The sequence below is a fragment of the Artibeus jamaicensis genome, unplaced genomic scaffold (assembly GCF_021234435.1).
Source record: "Artibeus jamaicensis isolate MK-2021 breed Jamaican fruit bat unplaced genomic scaffold, CSHL_Jam_final contig_233, whole genome shotgun sequence".
Lineage (NCBI taxonomy): Eukaryota > Metazoa > Chordata > Mammalia > Chiroptera > Phyllostomidae > Artibeus > Artibeus jamaicensis.
Window position 1 is genome coordinate 7,944,114 of NW_026521486.1, and position 18,373 is coordinate 7,962,486.

Genomic DNA, 18,373 nt, shown 5'->3' on the forward strand with positions numbered 1-18,373 from the left:
CACTGTACAGCGGGCCTGCAGCTGGGCTTGGGGAGGACTTTTGCGGGGAGACAGTGCTAGGAGCTGACCACTGACACAGGCAGGGCCCAGGAGGCTTCTGGGGACGGGCGGGCTAAGCTGAGGCTTGGCAGACAGCGTTGGCAGTGTCCTGGCAGAAGGGGAAGGCGTTCCAGTGAGGGACGGCCAGCAGCCCGGGGAGCCCTAGAACAGTCAGCGCCAGAGGGGCGCCAAGGCAAGGGACTGGGGCAGGCTCTGCGGATGGCTCTCGGGCTGTGCATCAGGGCCCCCTGAGGGCTTTGGGAAGAATGCTCGGTGCGCTCCAGGTGAACGGGTCTCTGCGTGGGGCCAGGCACGGGGCAGAGTGGAACTGCCAGGGGCTTCTACACCGACCTTCACGGAGGAGCACTGGGTTGGACCGTGAGAGGCGCTGGGGTACTTTAGGGGGCAAGAGGAGGGGTCACATGTGTGCTCTGGGAAAATCTCCCAGGGTTGTCACAGAGCAAAGGGGAGCTGGCCAAGAGGCCTCAAGCAGGAGAAGACACTCACTCAGACAGGCTTTGGGTGGGGGCTCTGCTTGTGGGCCATACAGAGTGACCGTGAGGGGGAGGTGGGGGGGGGAGGAGGAGTAGGGAGTGGGTGGGGCCAGAGAGGGGCTCCTGAGATGCAAACGTGACGGTTGGGAGAAAGTGCGGGGCCTCCTGGGCAAGTAGATCTTCTCACCTCTGCCCTCTGGCCTTAACCCCACCTGACAGGCCCCACCAGCAATGGTCTCCAAAAGGTGGACGTGCAGCTGGTCCCACAGGACCTGTGCAGCGAGGCCTATCACTATCAGGTGACACCCCGCATGCTGTGTGCCGGCTACCACAAGGGCAAGAAGGACGCCTGCCAGGTGACTCCCGTGGGGCTGGGCTGGAGTGGGGAGAGGGCGACGTTCCTCGTGCCCAGCCATCTGCTCACATCAGCTTGCTGAAGCTTCTTGGACTCCCAGCAAGGCGAGGGGATGGCTGTGTCGCTTTACAGGAGGTTGAGGGACATGCCCCTGGTTGCACATGGGGAGGGACCTGTGGTGGGCAGGTGGCTCTGAGGCTCAGAGCCGGTTCTGCTCCTTGCCTACCTCAAGGCCGTTTGCCCGAGCTGACAGAGTAGAGGGCTAGAAAGAGCCTACAGGAGGAGGCAGAGGGGGACGGGGGGTGGGCACAGGTCCAGGACGGTGGGAACACGCTGGGGGCCAGGCCAAGGCACGAGGGGAGCCGAGCATCAAGAGGCGCTGTGCCTTTCCCGCTGCCACTTAGAGACGCCCAGCAGTCAGGGCCCTCTCCTGGAGGCGGGGCGCCCTAACCCTGATACAGCCCTCCCTCCTTCCCCCCCTTTCAGGGAGACTCCGGAGGCCCGCTGGTGTGCAGGGAGCCCAGTGGCCGCTGGTTCCTGGCAGGACTCGTCAGCTGGGGCCTGGGCTGCGGCCGGCCCAACTACTTTGGCGTCTACACCCGCATCACAGGTGTGATTGGCTGGATCCAGCAGGTGCTGACCTGAGGAGCTGCCTCCGTGGAGCCGAGGCCCACCTCCTGGATGCAGAGAGCCCAGGGCACCCACTGGGTGGGGGAGCAAGCGTTCTGGGGTGGCGGGACCCTGTGAAAAAAGCAGGTGGCATCCAGTCCCTGAGCCTGCTCCCTGACATTGACTCAGAAAGGGCACGAGGAAGGAAGAGGGCCCTCAGCTGGTGGTTAAGGCTTTCCTGGAGTGGCCGGCATGGTCGCCAGGCCTGGTTGGTGGGGTCACATCCAGCCCATCACCTCCCAATTCTCTCCTCCTGCCCCATCCTCCCCTGCTGACTTTGGGGGGAAATTGTTCAGCAGTGTGGATGCAGCTGCCACGTCCCAGCAGGAATGTCTGAACCCCGACCCCACCCCACCCCCAGTGCAGAGGCTGCATGGGCAGCACCCGTGCCAGAGATCAGATTCCAGCCTTTGAAGCCCCTGGCCTGCCTTGAGAGGTGGGGGTGGGAGGTGCCCCCAAGGAGGGGTCCTCAGCATCCTGGAGACAGCCAAGCGGGCCAGGGGCCCCTGTGAGCCAAAGGGTTGGGGAGCTGGGGCCCAAGGTCTCCACACCCCTGCCTGCCCCTGGGCCTCCGGTGCCCACTCACCTGGAGGTGAGCTCAGCTGACCCGGAATAAAACCGTCTGATCTGAGGCCCTGTTTGGAGATTGAATGGGGCGTAGGCACCAACCTCATACCCTTCACTGAGCAGACTCTGCTTCCTGCTCAGCCTGTTTGCCAACTGTCTAGAAGCCAAAGAGAGGTCAGCAGAGTCAGGGTTGGCCTCTGCGACAGCAGCGCATGTCCCAGGAGCAACCCCAGGAAGGCAGCAGTTGGTGATCCTCAGGTCAGAGAGAGGAATGGGACAAGTGATGGACTCCTGAGTCCTTTGGGGGAAACCGAGGCTCAGAGAGGGCCAGAGACGTCCTCGTGATCGCACCAGGGGTTGGGAGTGGAGCCTGGTGTGGAAGCCCTACCCCATTTCCTGGTCCCCACCCCCACCCCCAGCCGACACTCCCTCTGAGCCTGCAGCTCGCAGGTTCCCACCAGGTGTCTGCTGGGGCCACAGGCGTTCACAGAGCCCGGCTCCTGCTCTGTGGCGTGGGAGTGGGGGGGGCGGGTTGCCGCTCCAGCACAAAGGCTTTCGGGTGGCCTCAGACCCAGGCAGTCAGGGAAGGCTGCCTGGAGATGAGGTTCATGGTCAAGGGGGTAAGGGCATTGTGAGCAGTATGTGCAAAGGTAGCGTGTCCCACAGGAACATGGCACGTTAGGGGACAGCAAGCTGTTTTAGTTACACAGAGGTTGAGTGGGGGAGGGCCACAGAGAAATTGCAGGGGTGGGGGGCAAACTGAGACCAGATTATAAAGAGCCGGGAGCTGAGCGAAGGACTTGACCTGGATGCTCTGGGGGAGCCATGGAAGGCTCTGGAGCAAGGCAGTGGCAGCCCTGTGGAGGGAGTGGGGGGCCTGGACTGCGTGGGGTGGTGGGGACAGGCATAGGGTTGAAGTGCCTCTGTGGATGGGGTAGGTGAAGGAGCCACCCAGAACCTCTCCTGGTGGGGGCTGGCCTGAGCAGTTGGCCGGGGCAGCGGGCGGGCAAGGCTGTGGGAAGGTGGACAGGTGTGGACAGGTGTCATGAACGAGGCAGAGACACTGAGCACAGTAGGAGGCTGAGGACATGGCCAGAGGCTGGAGGGAAACTGAGCAGCAGCGTCTTAGTACCAAGGCCACAGGGCAGTGGGGGAGCTCAGAGAGGGCCCGGGGGCCAGGCCTGGGTCACTAGCACCTCCTGGGTGCAGTGGGGGTGGGGTGGGGGGGGGGGTGTCAGTGCGGATGAGCCTAGCTGGGGGAAGGGGAGCCGCAGAGGAGATCTGGACTTCAGGGGGTTTCGAAGACAGGGAGCTGCTACCTGTCCATGGTCACACCTGTCCACAGGTGAGTGGGCAGAGGTGGCAAGCCCTGTCTGTGGGAGGGAGGGGACAGCAGGCGGAGCCAACGCTGTGTGGGGACCCTCTGGGGCAGGATGGTAAAGCATCCCTACCTAGGTAGGCTCACTGGGTAGAGCACTGTGGGAGCTGTGCTAGAATGCAAATCATGGGCCTACCGAGGCTTAGTAAGAATTTGGGGAGGGGAGCTGGCCATCTGTCTTTAACAAGCTCCTGGCGAGTCTTTCACAGCCAAGTCAGACACAGAAAGCGAGGCCAGCTTCATAAACACAGCGTCCTGAGGGGAGGAGAGGACCTGGCCCAAGGGGGGCCTCGGCCTGGGGTCACGGTTTCGCAGGGCTGTGCCCCAGCCACATTGAGCTTAGCAAGGTGGACACCGCAGGGCTAGGGAGGAGGCAGAGGGCCAGGGTGGGTGGGTCCCTAGGTGTTTATTTCTTGGGATTGAGGACAGAAGGCAGAGCCACAGGGAGGAGGAGTGGTCCTGGCAGGAAGTGGGAGTGCCTTAGGGCATTAGGATGAGTAGGGGTGGCCGCAGGGAGCAAGCAGAGGGCTGCCTGGACGGTGGGGTGAGGCTGGAAAGGGGGACAGCATGCCAGGCTTGAGAGGACCTGGTTTCTCAGAGCCCACCCCCTCCTCGGCAACCCCAGCTGGTCTAGGGCTGCCTGGAGGGAGGGGGAGACCCCCGTGACTCTAGGGGCAGGGCCTTGGAAGTCATCTGGTCCAACCCCTGGTTGTATAGATGAGGAAACTGAGGCCGAGAGGGGTGGGCACCAGCCAGCCAAAGCGGATGCCCACGGTGTCTGAGCAGAGGGTCCAGCCTTGAACCCAACCCCACCTCACCCCACCCCACAGTGGAGTGATGGCAGGGTGTGGTCCCTGGGCCTCGGACAAAAGCCCCATTACTTTTGGGTCACTTACCCAGCCTTGAGTTTAGCCCCTGTTCCCAACAGGGACCCAGAGAAAGAGAGCGAGGCGGGCAGGCCAGCTGTTTCTTCAGCTTTTATTACACGGTGGGGCCAGACACGGCAGAGCACTACCCAGCCAGGCAGTCACCCGTGCGGGCAGGCGGGCCCCTGAATGGAGGAGGCAGTGTCCCCCCTCCCCCGTATCACCGGTTCCTGAGCAGCCCCACCGCCCCTGCTGAGCCACTGCCTGCCAGCTCTGGGCCAGGGCCCTCTGTCCCCAGCAGTACAGATGGGGGTGGGAGGAGTCCAGGTGATGGCCACGTCACCGCACCCCCTCGGACAGGGCCAACACACCTGCTTCATCCCCACCAATATGGGAACTTCATCTGGGGCTGAGCTGGCCCTTCCCCTGAGGGAAGGGTGAAGAAGCCCCACCTGGGGAAGGCTTACTCTCTGAAGGAGGACTTCTGGGGAACCTTCTCCCCTTGGATGTGACCTCACAACAGCCCTGTGAGGTAGGCGGGGGTGGGGGGAAGAGAGAACCCACTCGATAGGGAGACTAAGTTCAAGGAGGCGACGTGACTGGGCCAGGAGGGACTGTTTCCACCATGCAGCTGGGGGCTTCGGGAGAGGGGACACAGGGGCTTGGGAGACACAGCTGGACAGCGCCACACTTTGGCTGCTGGCAGGCGGCTGTGCCAAGGGGCCCCAGGGCCCACCAGGGAGGCAGGGGGCGGCCACAGCCCTGCAGGTGCAGACAGAGGCGGCCACAGGAAGGGCGCTTCCTCCACCCTGAGCTGGGGGCCCACCCCACGGTACAAAAATAAAGGACGTCAGATCGGAACCCCAAGTCCCTGGAGGTGATCTGGGACCTCACATCCGGGTGCCTCTGGCCTGTAACAGCTAGAAAATAAGAGAGAAAGGGGCAGGGGGACAGGTGGGGGGTGGTCCGGACACCGGGAAGGGGGTGAGGGGTGGAGCCGGTGGGGGAGGACAGGGCGATGCAGGGCCAGGGGAAGGAGGAGAGGAGGTTGAAATGGAGGGAGGGGGTGGGGGAGAGAGGGAGAGAGAGAGAGGTAGGTGAGTCACAGAGTCCCTTCTGGGAGGAGAGAGGGGAGCTGAGGCCCAGAGAAGGTGGATTCAGAGCCCAGAAGGAGGGTGAGCAGGAAGGGGACCCAGCTCGCCTATTTGGGGTCCCCAGGCCCCATCCTGGGCTGGCGGTGGCTGCCTGGGAGGCCAGATACTGCCAAGACTGGCCAGGGGGGTCAAGGCCAAGAGGCAGGTCACAGTGAGCAGCTATCTGTCCCCACTTTAGAGGCAGCTAACATTGTAGAGGGACAGAGACTTGCCCCTCTGGGCTTCTGGGCACCTGAGCAGGGCTTTCGTCTGCCACGCCCCAACCCACAGCCAGCGGGGCTGATTCCAGTCCTTCCCACCCCTGCAGACAGGGAACCCGGCGCCTCGAGGCTGCAAGGCAGGCGCTCCCACGTGCAGGGTGGAGGCTGAGGCACCTGGCTTGTTCCCCTTCCCAGCCTGCTCTGGCGCAGATGAGCAGATGGCACCGTGTCCACCCCTAACTCACTCCTCCTCTCAGAGCCTCATAACCCAGGGCCAGGATAGGCCGGCCAAGAAACTTGGGTGAGAGGCGAAAATCAGCCGCAAGTTCAGCCCAAGTCCGAGGAACAAGAGACGAGCACCCTCCTGGCTTCCGCCACTCCCTCCAGTGCCGCCAAGCTACAAACCAGGGCTGGCCGCTCTGGGGGGCAGGTGAGGGGCTGAGGAGAGGCCCTTACTGCCAGCGCAGCCTCAGGTCTGAGGGGTGCGGACAGGAACCTGCAAGGAGGAAATGTGAGCAGGAGGCGAGGAGGTGAGGTGCTGGGGCAGGCGGCCCAGTCTCAGAGGTGCCCGGTGGGCTGGGCAGGCGCGGAGGAGGTGCAGCGGCACGCCTGCTCCCCAGGCCAGGATGCGGGAGCTGCCAGAAGGGGTGCGGGAGGCGGCAGGCAGGGTGCCCTGAGATGCGAGGCCGGGGCGCCTGGGACCAGGGCAGCCCCGGGATGGAGGCGTGAGCAGGCAGAGAGAAAGCCCGGACAGGGGCAGAGAGGGAAGAGGCAGGGTGCAGATGAGATCCAGGAAGAAGAAGAGGTGGATGAAGATGAGGCAGGACCTCCAGCGGGAAGCGGAGGAGGAGGAGGCGGTGGTGGGAGGGAGAAAAGGTTAGCGGGATCCTGAGATGACTGGGCTGCAAAAAGAAAGTGAGAGAAGGGATGGTTATGCAGGTGAGGCACCAGGCGGGCAGCTGAGCTAACCCTGGTGGCCCGCCCCCCAGCGGCCCCCGGCCCCCCGGGCTCTGTGGCTGGGCTGGCTCCGGCAGGGAGCGGGTGGGAGGCTCCGGCTTGGATTAGCAATCATTCTCCTCGGGGGTTGGCTGCACCTTTCTCCTGTGTATCTGCCTCCACCTGCACCTGTTCCACCTCCACCTCCTCCTCCTGCTGCTGCTCTTCCTCCAGCTGCTCCTCCGCGCTCTGTGAACCAGCCGGCGGACCCAGGGAAGAAAGAGTGCAGAACTAACGAGGGGGCCTGTGGGCGCTGTCCCCAAGGGCCCCAGCTCAGGGCAGGCGGCGGGCTAGATGAAGGGGGGCCTCCAGGAGAGTGGGGGACTACAGCCAGAGAGGCTGGGGCATCTTGTCCAGTCCCCTGGGAAGGGCAGGAGAAACCAGCGAGGACGGGCCCCACTGGGTGCTCTCCAGTCAGGCTGGCTGCCATTACCTGGAGCAGACTGAGTGCAGGCAGGAAGAGGACTGGGGCGGGCGTGCAGCTGGGGTGTCCTTGAGGGGCACTTGGGAAGGCCTTATTTCAGGAGGGCTGCCCCAGAGGGGAGATGAGGCCAGGGAAGGCCCAGGGCAGACATCACCCAGGCCTGGGATGCCAGCCACAGGCCCTGGCAGCCCAGGTCCCAAAGGCAGAAGCAGAAGGCTCGCTCTGCACCCCTGCGAGGCAGGGCCAGCCACTGGCCCTTACTGGGGTGGGGGTGGGCAAAGGGACACACAGGACAGGGAATGCAGGCAGACAGACAGGAAGCCAGAGTCCTTATGTCTCCGATGCATGCGGACAGGCCCCGGAAGGAAGGGTCTCCTTCCCTCCCAGCCTGTAGCAGGCCCTTGAGGCTTCCGACCAGCTGCGGGTCCGGGTGGCAGGACCTCAGTTCCTCACAGCCAGCCGAGGCCACCTCAGAGGCCAGGGTGGACACACAGGGCTGGGCCCCAGAGGGCTCCTGACTCCTCTCCAGAAGAGGGGTCCTGGGAACGGGGCAGCACTAACCGATTTGGCATCCCCACCCGGACCCGGGTCAGCCGGACACTGACCTACCCCTGGGAATAAACTGGCCAGGAGTCCCAAGCTTGACGGCCTGCAGAGAGGACGTGGTCTACCTCCCTCAGTTCTCAGCACAGCAAAGGTGCCAAGGGGTCGGGGCTTGTCTGGGGTCACTCAGAGCGAGGCCCACCATGCCCAGAGACCCCTACTTCGGGGCACTCCCCCTCATGCCATGCTGCCCCCTGGCCACCATTCGAGTGGCATCTAAGTCACACTTGCCTCGCCCTTGGGATGGTCCCATCTCACTGCTCCCCCAGCCTGGGCCTGGGTGACCAGCGTGAGCAGACAGGACCACGGGTGGCATGGGATGGATGGCACTGGCTGTGACTGGGGTTGTGCGTGTGCAGCGGGAGGGAGAGAGAGAGCAGGGACGGCTGCGAGGAGGGGTGGGGAGGGAGGAAAGCAGGCAGGCGGGGCAGGGGGCTCACCTTGGTTTTGCGGCTGGACTCGGAGCTCAGCCCGTGGGGGGCGCTGTGGAGCTCCTTGGACACCACGCACAGGAACTCCGCCTGGTCCTCACTGCCATAGTTGTAGGAGGAGCCGATGTTCACCAGCTAGAGGGGTGGCACGTGAGGGGCAGAAAAGGATGACAGGTCTGGCTGGGGGGGGAGGAGGGCGTCACACTCATCCTGATGCCAACTTGTGTCCTGGCCTGGCTGTGCTGCTCAGGCACATGCCTGGGTTTCCAGAAAATACCTCTGGGCTGAAGTCCCCTCCCCTCCCCCATCTACACCCCCCAGTGAATTTCTAGACTGGCCTCCCCACCTGGCTGGCTGGGCCTGGTCCCTGGGGGAAGGTCTTCTTGCTGCTCCTCCCCCAGCCCAGGGCCAGCAGGCCACTTCCTCAAAGCAGGAGGAGGCCTGGAACCCGCAGGCTGCCGCCTCCCGTGTCGGATGGGGCGGCCCTAGCACCAGGTTGGCATGGTGGAGCCCAGAGAATATTCTGTTCACTCTTGGAATATTCTACAGTCCTACCCTGGGCCAGGGACTTTATCGGTGGTCCCTCTAATCGAACCCTCTGAAAACCTGAGGCAGGTGGGATGCCTGCTGTATTACTAGGGCCACACGACTCATGATAACCCCCCCGCCATGGGAAACCAGCATCTGGACTGGGAGGAACTAGAGATCCCTAAAAATCCCTCAGGGGGAGTCGCTGATTTGGGCTTTCCTGAACGTGGCAATGCCTGTGACTGGGCCTGTCCCTTGCAGGGGCCCTGGGAGCCACATCGGTGGAACTGTTCCAGGCGGTATTCAACCAGGTGGGCTCTGCCCGCCTGTCTGCATCTCCACTCTTTGCAGGAGCTGTCGCCCGGGGCCCAGGGCCTCACTCACACCGCCATGTGCACGACCACCCAGTTCCTGTGAGCATGGCCTTTCCTAACCCTGTTTACTTAAGACCACCCCTGGGTGGGGGCGGCAGTGGGAAACCCAGTGCTAGGGCTGCAGGAAGGGAGGGGCCTGCTTCGCCTGGAGACTAGGAGGTCCTGAGCATGGTCCCCATGTCCCCGCGTCCCCGGCCCACCTGCTCAAAGCGCCAGCCATCAGACATGGTGGAGACCATCTGGGTGAGCTCCTCCTCCTGGCACTGAAGCACGCGGTACACGTGCTTGGGCGGGACCTGCAGGCAGGGAGGCGATGTGAGGGCGCCCCAAGAGTGGGGTGAGCACCTGCCCCCCAGCTTCTTTACCCCAAACCCCACCTCCTGCTGAAGGAGAGAAGGATGGGAGCTGTGTCCCAAGGGCCAGCTACATGTGGGACACTTCACATTCGTTGTAGGGTTTTCGTGGAGGCTCAGAGAGGGTGAGTTACTTGCCCAAGGTCACCCAGCTAAAGAGAGGCAGGGAGTCAGAACTGAAATACAGGTGATACAAGACAAAAGGGAGGGGCCTGGGGGGCATCCTAGGTCACTGACTACAGCAGGCCCTCCAGGAGACAGGGCCTCCCCACTTTAATCGGGGCCAGGAGATGGTGCCTCACTACCTGTTCCCCACCCTTGCATCTGCCAGGGTAGGCTGGGAATCTCTCCACCTCCTCCTACAGACCGGTCACTGAGGCTCAGGGGCCAGGCTCAGAAATGTCAGCTCCGGCAGCCCTGCGGCACCCACCAGGGGGCTGCCTGACCCCATGAAACAGACAATGTGCTAACCCCGCACTGACCCCATCTGGCCCCTGAGGAAGGGAAGGGTGAGCAGTGCTCAGGACCGCTGTATGCCATCAGAGGAAATCAAGGTCCAGAGAGGGGCATGATTGACCCAAGGTCACACAGCAAACAGCTCAAGGCAGGAAAGAACCAGTGTTTACCTCCCAGTCTGGGGCTCTGCTGGGCAGTCTGGGAGCTGGATGACTACCTCTCTCCTCACAGGCTAGCAGGGCATCCACAGGGAAAAACTACCCGCTCCTGCCAACCTTTCTCCCGCCTCCCCCACCCCTACCCCAGCCTCCCTCTGCCCACCGCCAACTGCCCTGGGTCAGTTGGCTATGAGTGCTGCCCTGCTGCTCAGGCCCGACCTGCGCCCCAACCTGCGCGACAGTGTAGTCCTTCTCCTCCATCCGGTCTTTGATGATGCGAATCAGCGGCCCGATGTTGTAGAACTCCGCTTCTTCCAGGACCCCTGGCACAGACAAAGCCGTCCCTGGGTCACTCCCACTGCCCTGTGCCCTGTTCTTCCCTTGTCCTCGCCAAACCCACTCCAGTCACATGAGGGCAATGAGCATCTCTGAGTTCAGGAATAGAGCAAGAGGAAACATGTCCTTCCCTGGACCCCATGCTCCATGCTCTTTGTGGAAGGGGCCAAACACCACCACGCAGCGCCTCATCGCATCTCTGCTCCGCTGCACACGGTGACCCAGGGGTGCCTACCAGTCCTCTAACCCGGGGGCTACTCTGGGGCTAGCAGGAGGCAGCAGGCTCATTAGGACTGGACCCTGCAATGCCACAATGAGAAGGGCCCCGGTGGACCCCTACTACATGCTCCCCTTCGTGACTGAAGCGCATGCCAAGTGCCAGGCACTGTGCTGGGCCATTTCCATTCCTCACTGCAGTTAATTCTCAGAACCAGAAGTAAGTACTTTCATGGCCCCACAGGAGAAATGGGGAGAGAAACAGCTTGTTGGTAACCCACAGCCACTCAGCGGCAGAGCTGAGGTTCAAGCTCAAGTTCAGCTGACTTCAGAGCCCACTGCAGGGGCCTGATCTCTGTGCGCGTGCACATCTCCAACTCCCACGAGTGATGGTTTGCAAAACCCCTCCTGTGCACATCGCAAGCCCTGGGGACGCGGGGGAGCGGGCCCCATCGTCCCCATGCCGTTGAGGAAGCTGTGTCTAAGAGAAGAGGCGCGTCACCTCTCCGGTGCAGAGGGCGGGCCCCTGGCCTGTGGGCTCCTCAAAGCTCCTTCAGGGGAGGGACACTCCTGACCATTCTCATGAGTGGCGGCTGAGCTCCCTGGGCCCGGGGCCCACATAGCGCCCAGCACATAGCGGGCGGCCAGTGAGTGGACTGCAGGGGCCCCTGCAGGTACAGACGACTGATGCTGCCTCCCTGGTGCTCGGGGCCAGACGCTGCACTAAGTCCCCACTCTCGAGATTCTCGCAGCAGAACCGCTGCGTCGCCCCATTCCACAGATGTGGCCCAAAGGGGTGAAGGACTTTTCCATTGTCACACAGCCAGTGAGTCTCCTCCCGGATGCCCTGGCCCCCTGCACGCAGCCCTAGCCCGGCCTGGAGGTGCCAGGAGTGGCAAACACGGAGAAACCCCGAACCCGTAAACAAGTGCTGGCTGTGCCACAGCCAGAGCGCGTTCACTCCCCTGCCCCAGGGATCTGCTCCTGGGCCAGGCCACGCCCATGGTACCTGTGCTTCCGGAGGCGCTGCCTGGGAAGCTGTGGGCTCTGCTGAGCCAGTGCCTGTGGTGGGCTCTGATTTTGAAGTCTGGGCCCACTGGGGACCTACTGGGGAGCAGGGATGGGCTGTGCTAGACACCCCCAGGGTACAAGCACCATAACATTAGTTGCTGCCAAGTGTGTTCACCCCAGTGCAGATCACCATCTACACTTTGTAACCACATGGAGGCTCAGAAAGGAGAAGTGACAGGTCCGAGCTGGCCTGGCCAGGTCAGCTGACCAAAGCCACATACAGCCTTAGTACAGACTGTGGTCCCTGCCCCTGGCGGGGGCTCTGTCAGAGGCCATCCCCCCAGGCATGGTTTCCCTACCACCTGCCAAGCCCAGGAGTGGGCGTCTACGGGGCCTCGGCCACCCAGGCCTGGGAGGGTCCAAGCCCCTGCTGGGGAGCGGGCTCCCACCTTCCTCGCTCCACCCACATCCAGCACGGTGCTGCTGAGGTTGCCGAGTTTGGGAACAGTTACCCGGCCCACCCACCTGCTGACTCAAGTCCTCACCAGGCATCTGAGATACTGGATCACCCTGCCCAGCTCCACCGCTCACATCTGGCTTCCCGAGAGGCCAGCAGAAAGGGCGGCCCTGCCCACGACGCCTGGGCTCCCTCTAACCTCTGCCTGGGTGTTTCGGTCGCGTCCCCGACAGCATCCAGTGAAAGCTCAGCCTGGTCGGCTTGGCAGAGGCCCTTGGCTCAGCCTGGGCAGAAGCTTTGGGATTCAGCTCCGACGGGGATGGGAACAGGCAGGGAACACAGGAAAGCAGATGTCCCTTCTGGCCGGAAGAAATGGCTCTGGACTGCACAGAAAGCCTGGCAGGCTGCGGGTAGCATGAATGTGGGCCCGGCCAGCCCCCTGCACCAACTCACCCTCCTCGGCCATGTCCTTGTCCAGCACCAGCTTGCCATGCCGCAGGAAGTTCAGGATGGGCCCGAAGTAGGTGGGGTCGCGGTCGATGAGGTAGGCCCCGGTCTCGTCCTGCGGACGTGAGGGGTGGAGGCTGTGAGAGGGGGGTGAGGCTTCCCCCTGCCTGCCCCTCGCTTTGGGCCCATGAAAGCGTTGGAGGGAGGAAAGGAATGAGAGTGTAGAGTCTGTTCTTCCCTGGAATGAAGTAGCACGATGGATCACAAAGGTTCAAATCCTGCCCCTGCCTTGTCCTGACTGTGGCCTGGGATTTGGCATCTCTGAACCTCATGCCTCTCCCCCATAACTGGGGGTCACTGTGGGCACCCAGTGAAGGCTCAGTGATTGCCCCCTTAGAGGCTGTTCCCTGGCAGCCAGCCCCACTCTGTCTCCACCAGATCCCCAGTCATTCTGGGGTGTCTGCAGGTTGCCAAAGGAGCCGCTACCTCATTGGACACCCTCAGCCTGCAGGGAGGCAGGGCAGGCAGCAGCACAACTCCACAGAGAGAAAAGAGCATCAGGAGGTCCGGGGACTTGCCCAAGGTCACAGCATCAGCCGGCCAGGCAGTGGGGGAGGAGGGGCCATCGCGGTCATCTGCCGACCAGCCCCCCTGGTCACAGACAGGAGGCTGAGCCTGCAGCTGCAAATGTCAGGCCTCGGGTCCCGGAGGCAGTGTCCAGCAGGGCCCCCTGGCACCCCAGACCTGGGGCTGCCAGCCAGCTCGGCTCCTAGGTGAAGCCCACTTCAGAAGCCACCTTGGGCCTTCTCCACCCAGCTCCCTGCACACCTGGGCCACCCACACCCCAAACGGTAGGGGAGAAGCAGCCTCAGCCACTCCCGTTTGGGAAGGTCCCACTTGGGAGGGACGGAAGGCCCTACGCGCCTGATTGAACGCCCAGCCCCAGAGGGGAGAGAGCCGGATTAGATCTGCCGGCCTCCTAGAGGGAGTCCAGGGCAGCTCTCCTAAGCTTCAAATGGCCGTTGCCTGGCGTTGTCCCGTTGCCAAGGCAATAGGCACATTCCTCACTATCCGATCCACTTCCTCCTCCGCTCCTCCAGCCAGTTCTTCCCGCCTCCGACTCTTTGTAAATAAAACCTGCCTGTGTCCCTGGCCCGGCGGAAGTGCCAGGCCCGACGCCCCGATTCCAGCGAGCTGGAGACCCCAGCCCCGCACCACCCACCCGAGGGCCTCACCCGGTCCGACTGCAGCTCCTCCCCTTGGCACAGGCGGCTGAGGAAGGACTTCTGCTCCCGGCACAGCGTCTGCCGCGTGGTCAGGAACACCGTGCCCCCTACGTTGAGCCGCACCCACTTGCCCCAGCCTCCTGCACCGCGGCCTCCGGCCCCCGCCGGCGGCGCTGCCTCCCCGGCCTCCATCCTCAAGTCTGGCCCCGGATCCTGCATCCTCCCAGCTCCCTGGAGCTGGAGGCGGGCAGGTACTGCGTGCAGGGTATGCCGGGAGCTGTAGTCCACGCTTCCCAGAACTGGGCGCCCGGGGGGAGGGTCCCCGGATGCCAGCAACCTACCTCCCCCAGCCCCGCCCTACTTTGCCCTTCCTGGGAAGCCCTGAAACCGGGGTCTCTTGAAGAAGCCCATTGGTTAAATGACTGTGTTTGGGGAAGGTCAAGTTCAGGGTCACTGGGAAAATAGACCCCAAATCCTCCCATTTGTTCTCTGTATTATTGATCTCCCATTGCCCAGGCTGGATCATCCAACAGCTAATAAATATGAGAAGAAACGTTTCTTTCCCAGCATTCCATAGCATTTGCCTGTATTTGTTTTCTAATATTCTTTCATTCTGCCCTTCCTGTGGGAAGGGGGTGGAGGGAGGGAGCTGGTTCTTTACCCACATCAGTTCTTTGAAGGCAACACGGCTGGGCTTAAAGCTGACTGAGCTCCCACTGATTTCCAGGTGCTTCTTATATCCGTACTATTCACTGACGCTCTCAGCAGCCCCATACCCAGTGCACAGAGGAGGACTCATGTGAAGTGACCTCCCTGACTCAGTGGCAGGCTGGCAGCAACCCACGAGATTTCCAAGTGCATTGCCACCACCAAAGCCCCTCTCCTGCTTCCCTACCACGGACTGTCAGCGCTCCTTGGGAAAGATTGCTCGGGAGGAAAAGTGGATAGAGCACTGGGTCAAAGTCTGGAGAACTGGGCTTTCGTCCTGACTCTTGTAGGATGAGGTATGGGGCGAGGCCTCAGTTTTCCCATCTGTACTTTGGGAGGGGGTGGAGGGGTTGGTTGTGTGGGTCCCCTTCTGAGCCAGATAACTGGGATCGGAAGTGGGACTACCATCGTGGGTGCTGCAGGATGGGGGAAGAGGGACAGCTCCCCATGTCATCTGGGACCCGGGAGGTACAGGGGCTGGAGAGGAAGCTGTCCTCCTTCACTGCCTCTCCTTCTCCACCTTTCAGTCCTGGTCTTAGATGAAGGGGCAGGGGTCTGAGGCTCCCTCATCGATCCCGGTGTCACGCCCACAGGACCCACACGCTGGGCAGCCTGACCCTGTGCTGGGGGAAGGTTCTGTGTTACCATCCAAGGTCCCCTTTTTTTCTCCATAAAGCATTTCCTCTTGGCAGGGAGTAGGTCACAGCTGCTAGAATATTGCTCCCAAGAAATCACCAGCATGTTCTAAAGCAATTTCCTCCCTGAACCTGTTTTCTCTTTTGGAAATTGGGAATTATAATAGTCCTAGAGCAATTATAATAGTCCCATAATAGTTGTCAAGATTAAATTATATGTCTGTAAAGCACCTGGCATCGTCCCTGGTTTTAGCATATTGAATGAATGCATGAGTGGATGCGTGCATGAATGAATGAAGTGGGGTATGAACTGTTTTTTTTAATACAAGTATCTTTTTAATTAAGAGTTTATTATTTATTTCAATTTATTTTTAGAGACAGGGAAAGGGAGAAAGAGAGGGGGAGAAATATCGATGTGCGGGAGAAACATCATTCAGTTGCCTCTCGAACACCCCCAACTGGGGACCTGTCCCAACACCCAGGCATGTGCCCTGACAAGGAATCGAACCAGCAACCTTTCGGTTCACAAGGTGGCACTCAATCCACTGAGCCACTCCAGCCAGGGCACAAACTGGTCTTGAAAGACCGGCAGCACTCCTGATGCTCAGTGAGCCCTCGGCCGTTGTTCGCTAAAACAAAACTAGAGCAGGAAATACTTTTTTTTTCTTGTCAACTTAAGCGTTGTAGGCAGGGACTGACCTGGCCTACAGATCTGCAGCTTTGGTCGCACCAGGGCCCACTGCCGTCCTGCCACAGGAGCGGCCTGGGAGGTGTCTGTGGAGGCTGAGCCAGCACCTTTGATTTCCAAGTCGAGGAGGAAGCCTTTGTCATGGGTGGAAGTGGGGTTATTGCGGTGTTATGAGGAAAAGAATTTCCTGAGATCTGCAGGGGAGGACGGGGCTCTGTGGTACAGTGTGTCAGTGGTGTGAAGTTAAGTGGATTTCCCTCCAGACTTCCCAGTGTCCCACCTCCGTCAGTCTCCCCACAGAAGAACTCTAATCTTGTCTTCAGTAGGGCCAGGGTGAAGGCCACTGCCCAGAGCTTCTGCGCTGTGTTCCAGTCCAGTCCAGTCTGGTATCCAGCGAGCATAGTGTGTGCTGCCAGCTGCTGTCTGCTGCTGTGCTGCCGGTGTGGAATTCGGGCTGCCTCGTGGGGTCTGTGTGTGGGGTCCGAGCTGTCCTGGGCTACATGGCTCTGGAGAGAGGACTCGTGGGTGCAGGGTGCAAGCACCAGTCCTAAGGGTAAGGGAAGGGTGGGAAGAGAGAGAGTCTTGGTTCCTCTGGGATTATATTAGCTTGGGCTTGGGAGGGACCAGGTGCCTTTTCAAAAGAACCAATCAATTTCCTAAGCTTTCACAATCTTTGGATGCATTTATACCTCCCCACTAGAACAACAGGCCTCTGTGGTCCAGCACCTGCCACTGCGTCCCCAACAAGCCGGTACCAGAGAGGGACACAAGGAGCATTAATCCCCTTGGCGAAGCAATGCTGTGATCCCCTGGGGTGTGACGCTGTAGCTTCCTGGCCAGGAAGCAGGCCTGTGCTCCCCAGTTTATTGAACTCAATGTCTAAGTCCCTTTGTTCCCCCTTTCTAGCTAAATACCGATAGTAACACTGATCCAGTCTTCCCCCCTCCTTCCTCAGAGGACACTGCCCGTCCCTGGACCTGGTGTTCCCTCTGCAAGCACCTGAGAGGTTTCCACCCGAAGCAACTACCCCATCGATGAGGTGTAACGGGGTGCACCTCGGGGGCGGGGGCCCAAATAGGGATTTGTAATGGGGTCCAGAACTTGGTATCCAGGAAATATTAGGAAAAAATACATATATATAGGATGTCCTGACTCCCACAAGTCTGAACTGGGGGATGGGACGTGTGGAGCAGGGCCATTGAAGGTTGTTTTAAATAGCAACAGCTTTGTAGCTAATCTCTAGAATGGTCTATAGACCATTCTAGATCTATAACCTTTAACTGGTTTCATAGATATGTTAAAACTGCTGTGGCCACGCTTTGAGCCAGGGGGGGTGGGAGTGACTTCAACCCAGGATGTAACTGGGAGGCAGCTCCCCCTGGTTACAGCGCCTGCGTGAGAGCTTGGAGATGATTGGCTCCACGCCACAGGACCATGCCTGCCCGGACATGCTATGGAATGCCGTCAGCTGTGGCCAATTGTGGGCGGAGTTGGAAATGGTGCAGCATAGGGAGGTTGGCGCTGGGATTTAAACTCAGGCACGGCAGCCATGCGACATGTTTTGGGGACCACGAGGCTTGGGCAGAGGAGAACCGTGGACTTCTATTTCTTTTTCTGAGATACGGTACCCAGACTGGGCAGAGGGGGAAGGAAGGACTGTGCGTTCGTGGGTATTCTAAAGGACTTTGGGATCTCAATGAAGACATTAAGTCATTACTCTTAAGGTTGTATAAATAACTCTTTAAATAAATAATCCCTTTCCTTTACACCAATCTCTGGGATCAAGAGACATCTTCCCCTGATAGTGGGCAAGGTGAACCTAGTACGGGGTGGGGGATTCCCAGAGTACAAGGGTGGGGCCGTTTAGCAATAGTGTATCATTTATTTGCACCACCCCTCTCCCCGGTCTGCTCTGTAACAGAGGGACACAGCTAATGACCAGGTGGCAGGACCCAGGGCTCTTCACCACAGCTGACAGGTGCCACTATGTCCTCACCCGTGGCTGGGTTTCGTCTGGGGGAAGCCACGTTCGGGTGGCAGAGCTTGAGGGGGGCGGGTGTGCCCACCGCTGGAAAAGGACTCCTGACCCGCACTCCCAGCGGTCCTTCAGTGCCGACCCTGTGTGTTGAGTGACAGCTTTGTGGCAGTCATTGAAACAGAGAGATGAAGATGTCAGAGGTGGTCCCCAGCCTAGAGGGGGCTTCTGTCTGGGAAGGTGGGTGCGAGAGGCTTTGACAAAACTCCGGATCCCAGACAGGCCTGTTTGTAACCACAGGCTGGCATTCTTCATAGTTGTTTGCTGTCTTCCCCATTTAGGGGATAAAGCCAAACATTCCTTAGATGCCTTCTAGGGTGATGGTTACCCTGGAGGAGGGCCAAACTAACAAATGCCTGCTGGTTACACTGCCCCCTGCTGTCCCTTCTGGGAAGACCAGCTTAAGGTGCTTTTTTATTTTTTAAGACTATTTTTTTTATTTTTAGAGAGGGAGAAAGAGTGGGGGAGAAACATGGATTATTTGCCTCTCACATCCTCCCAGCCAGGGACGTGGCCTGCAACCCACCTGACCGGGAACCAAGCCCACTGAGCCGCACAGAGCAGGTGTT

General features: G+C 60.6%; 2 protein-coding genes across 8 annotated transcripts in view; one reads left to right on the forward strand and one right to left on the reverse strand.

The window, feature by feature from the left end:
* Positions 1–2,188, forward strand: part of TMPRSS6 (transmembrane serine protease 6) — a 33,990-nt gene extending 31,802 nt beyond the window's left edge. For both annotated transcript variants that reach the window (XM_037160403.2, XM_037160404.2), the window contains exons 17-18: positions 753–889; positions 1,375–2,188. In XM_037160403.2, coding sequence (XP_037016298.2) covers positions 753–889; positions 1,375–1,533 — 296 coding nt within the window. In that variant the 3' untranslated portion in view covers positions 1,534–2,188. The remainder of the gene's footprint in view (positions 1–752; positions 890–1,374) is intronic.
* Positions 2,189–4,473: 2,285 nt separating this feature from the next.
* Positions 4,474–14,006, reverse strand: KCTD17 (potassium channel tetramerization domain containing 17). Of its 6 annotated transcripts, none has more exons than XM_053662226.1 (7): positions 13,748–14,006; positions 12,519–12,627; positions 10,265–10,368; positions 9,279–9,374; positions 8,186–8,311; positions 6,817–6,907; positions 4,474–5,288 (listed from the first exon to the last, which is right to left on the reverse strand). In XM_053662226.1, exons 1-7 carry the CDS (start codon positions 13,955–13,957, stop codon positions 4,951–4,953), a joined length of 1,074 nt encoding a protein of 357 aa, XP_053518201.1. In that variant the 5' UTR covers positions 13,958–14,006; the 3' UTR covers positions 4,474–4,950. The 6 variants fall into 6 exon arrangements, with proteins under 6 accessions (XP_053518201.1, XP_053518203.1, XP_053518205.1 ...); XM_053662228.1 differs by having other exon boundaries at positions 10,277–10,368; positions 13,748–14,003; XM_053662225.1 differs by having other exon boundaries at positions 5,196–6,624; positions 13,748–14,005.
* Between the last annotated feature and the right edge of the window lie 4,367 nt (positions 14,007–18,373).

Coding starts and splice junctions, on each gene's coding strand:
- KCTD17 (XM_053662225.1), bottom strand. CDS start 13,957: ATGCAGGATCCGGGGCCAGACTTGAGGATGGAGGCCGGGGAGGCAGCG. Junction 9,375..10,264: donor TCGCGCAGGTTGGGGCGCAG/GTCGGGCCTGAG, acceptor CCCTGCCTGCAG/GTCCCGCCCAAGCACGTGTA. Junction 8,312..9,278: donor ATGGCTGGCGCTTTGAGCAG/GTGGGCCGGGGA, acceptor CCACCCCTCTAG/CTGGTGAACATCGGCTCCTC.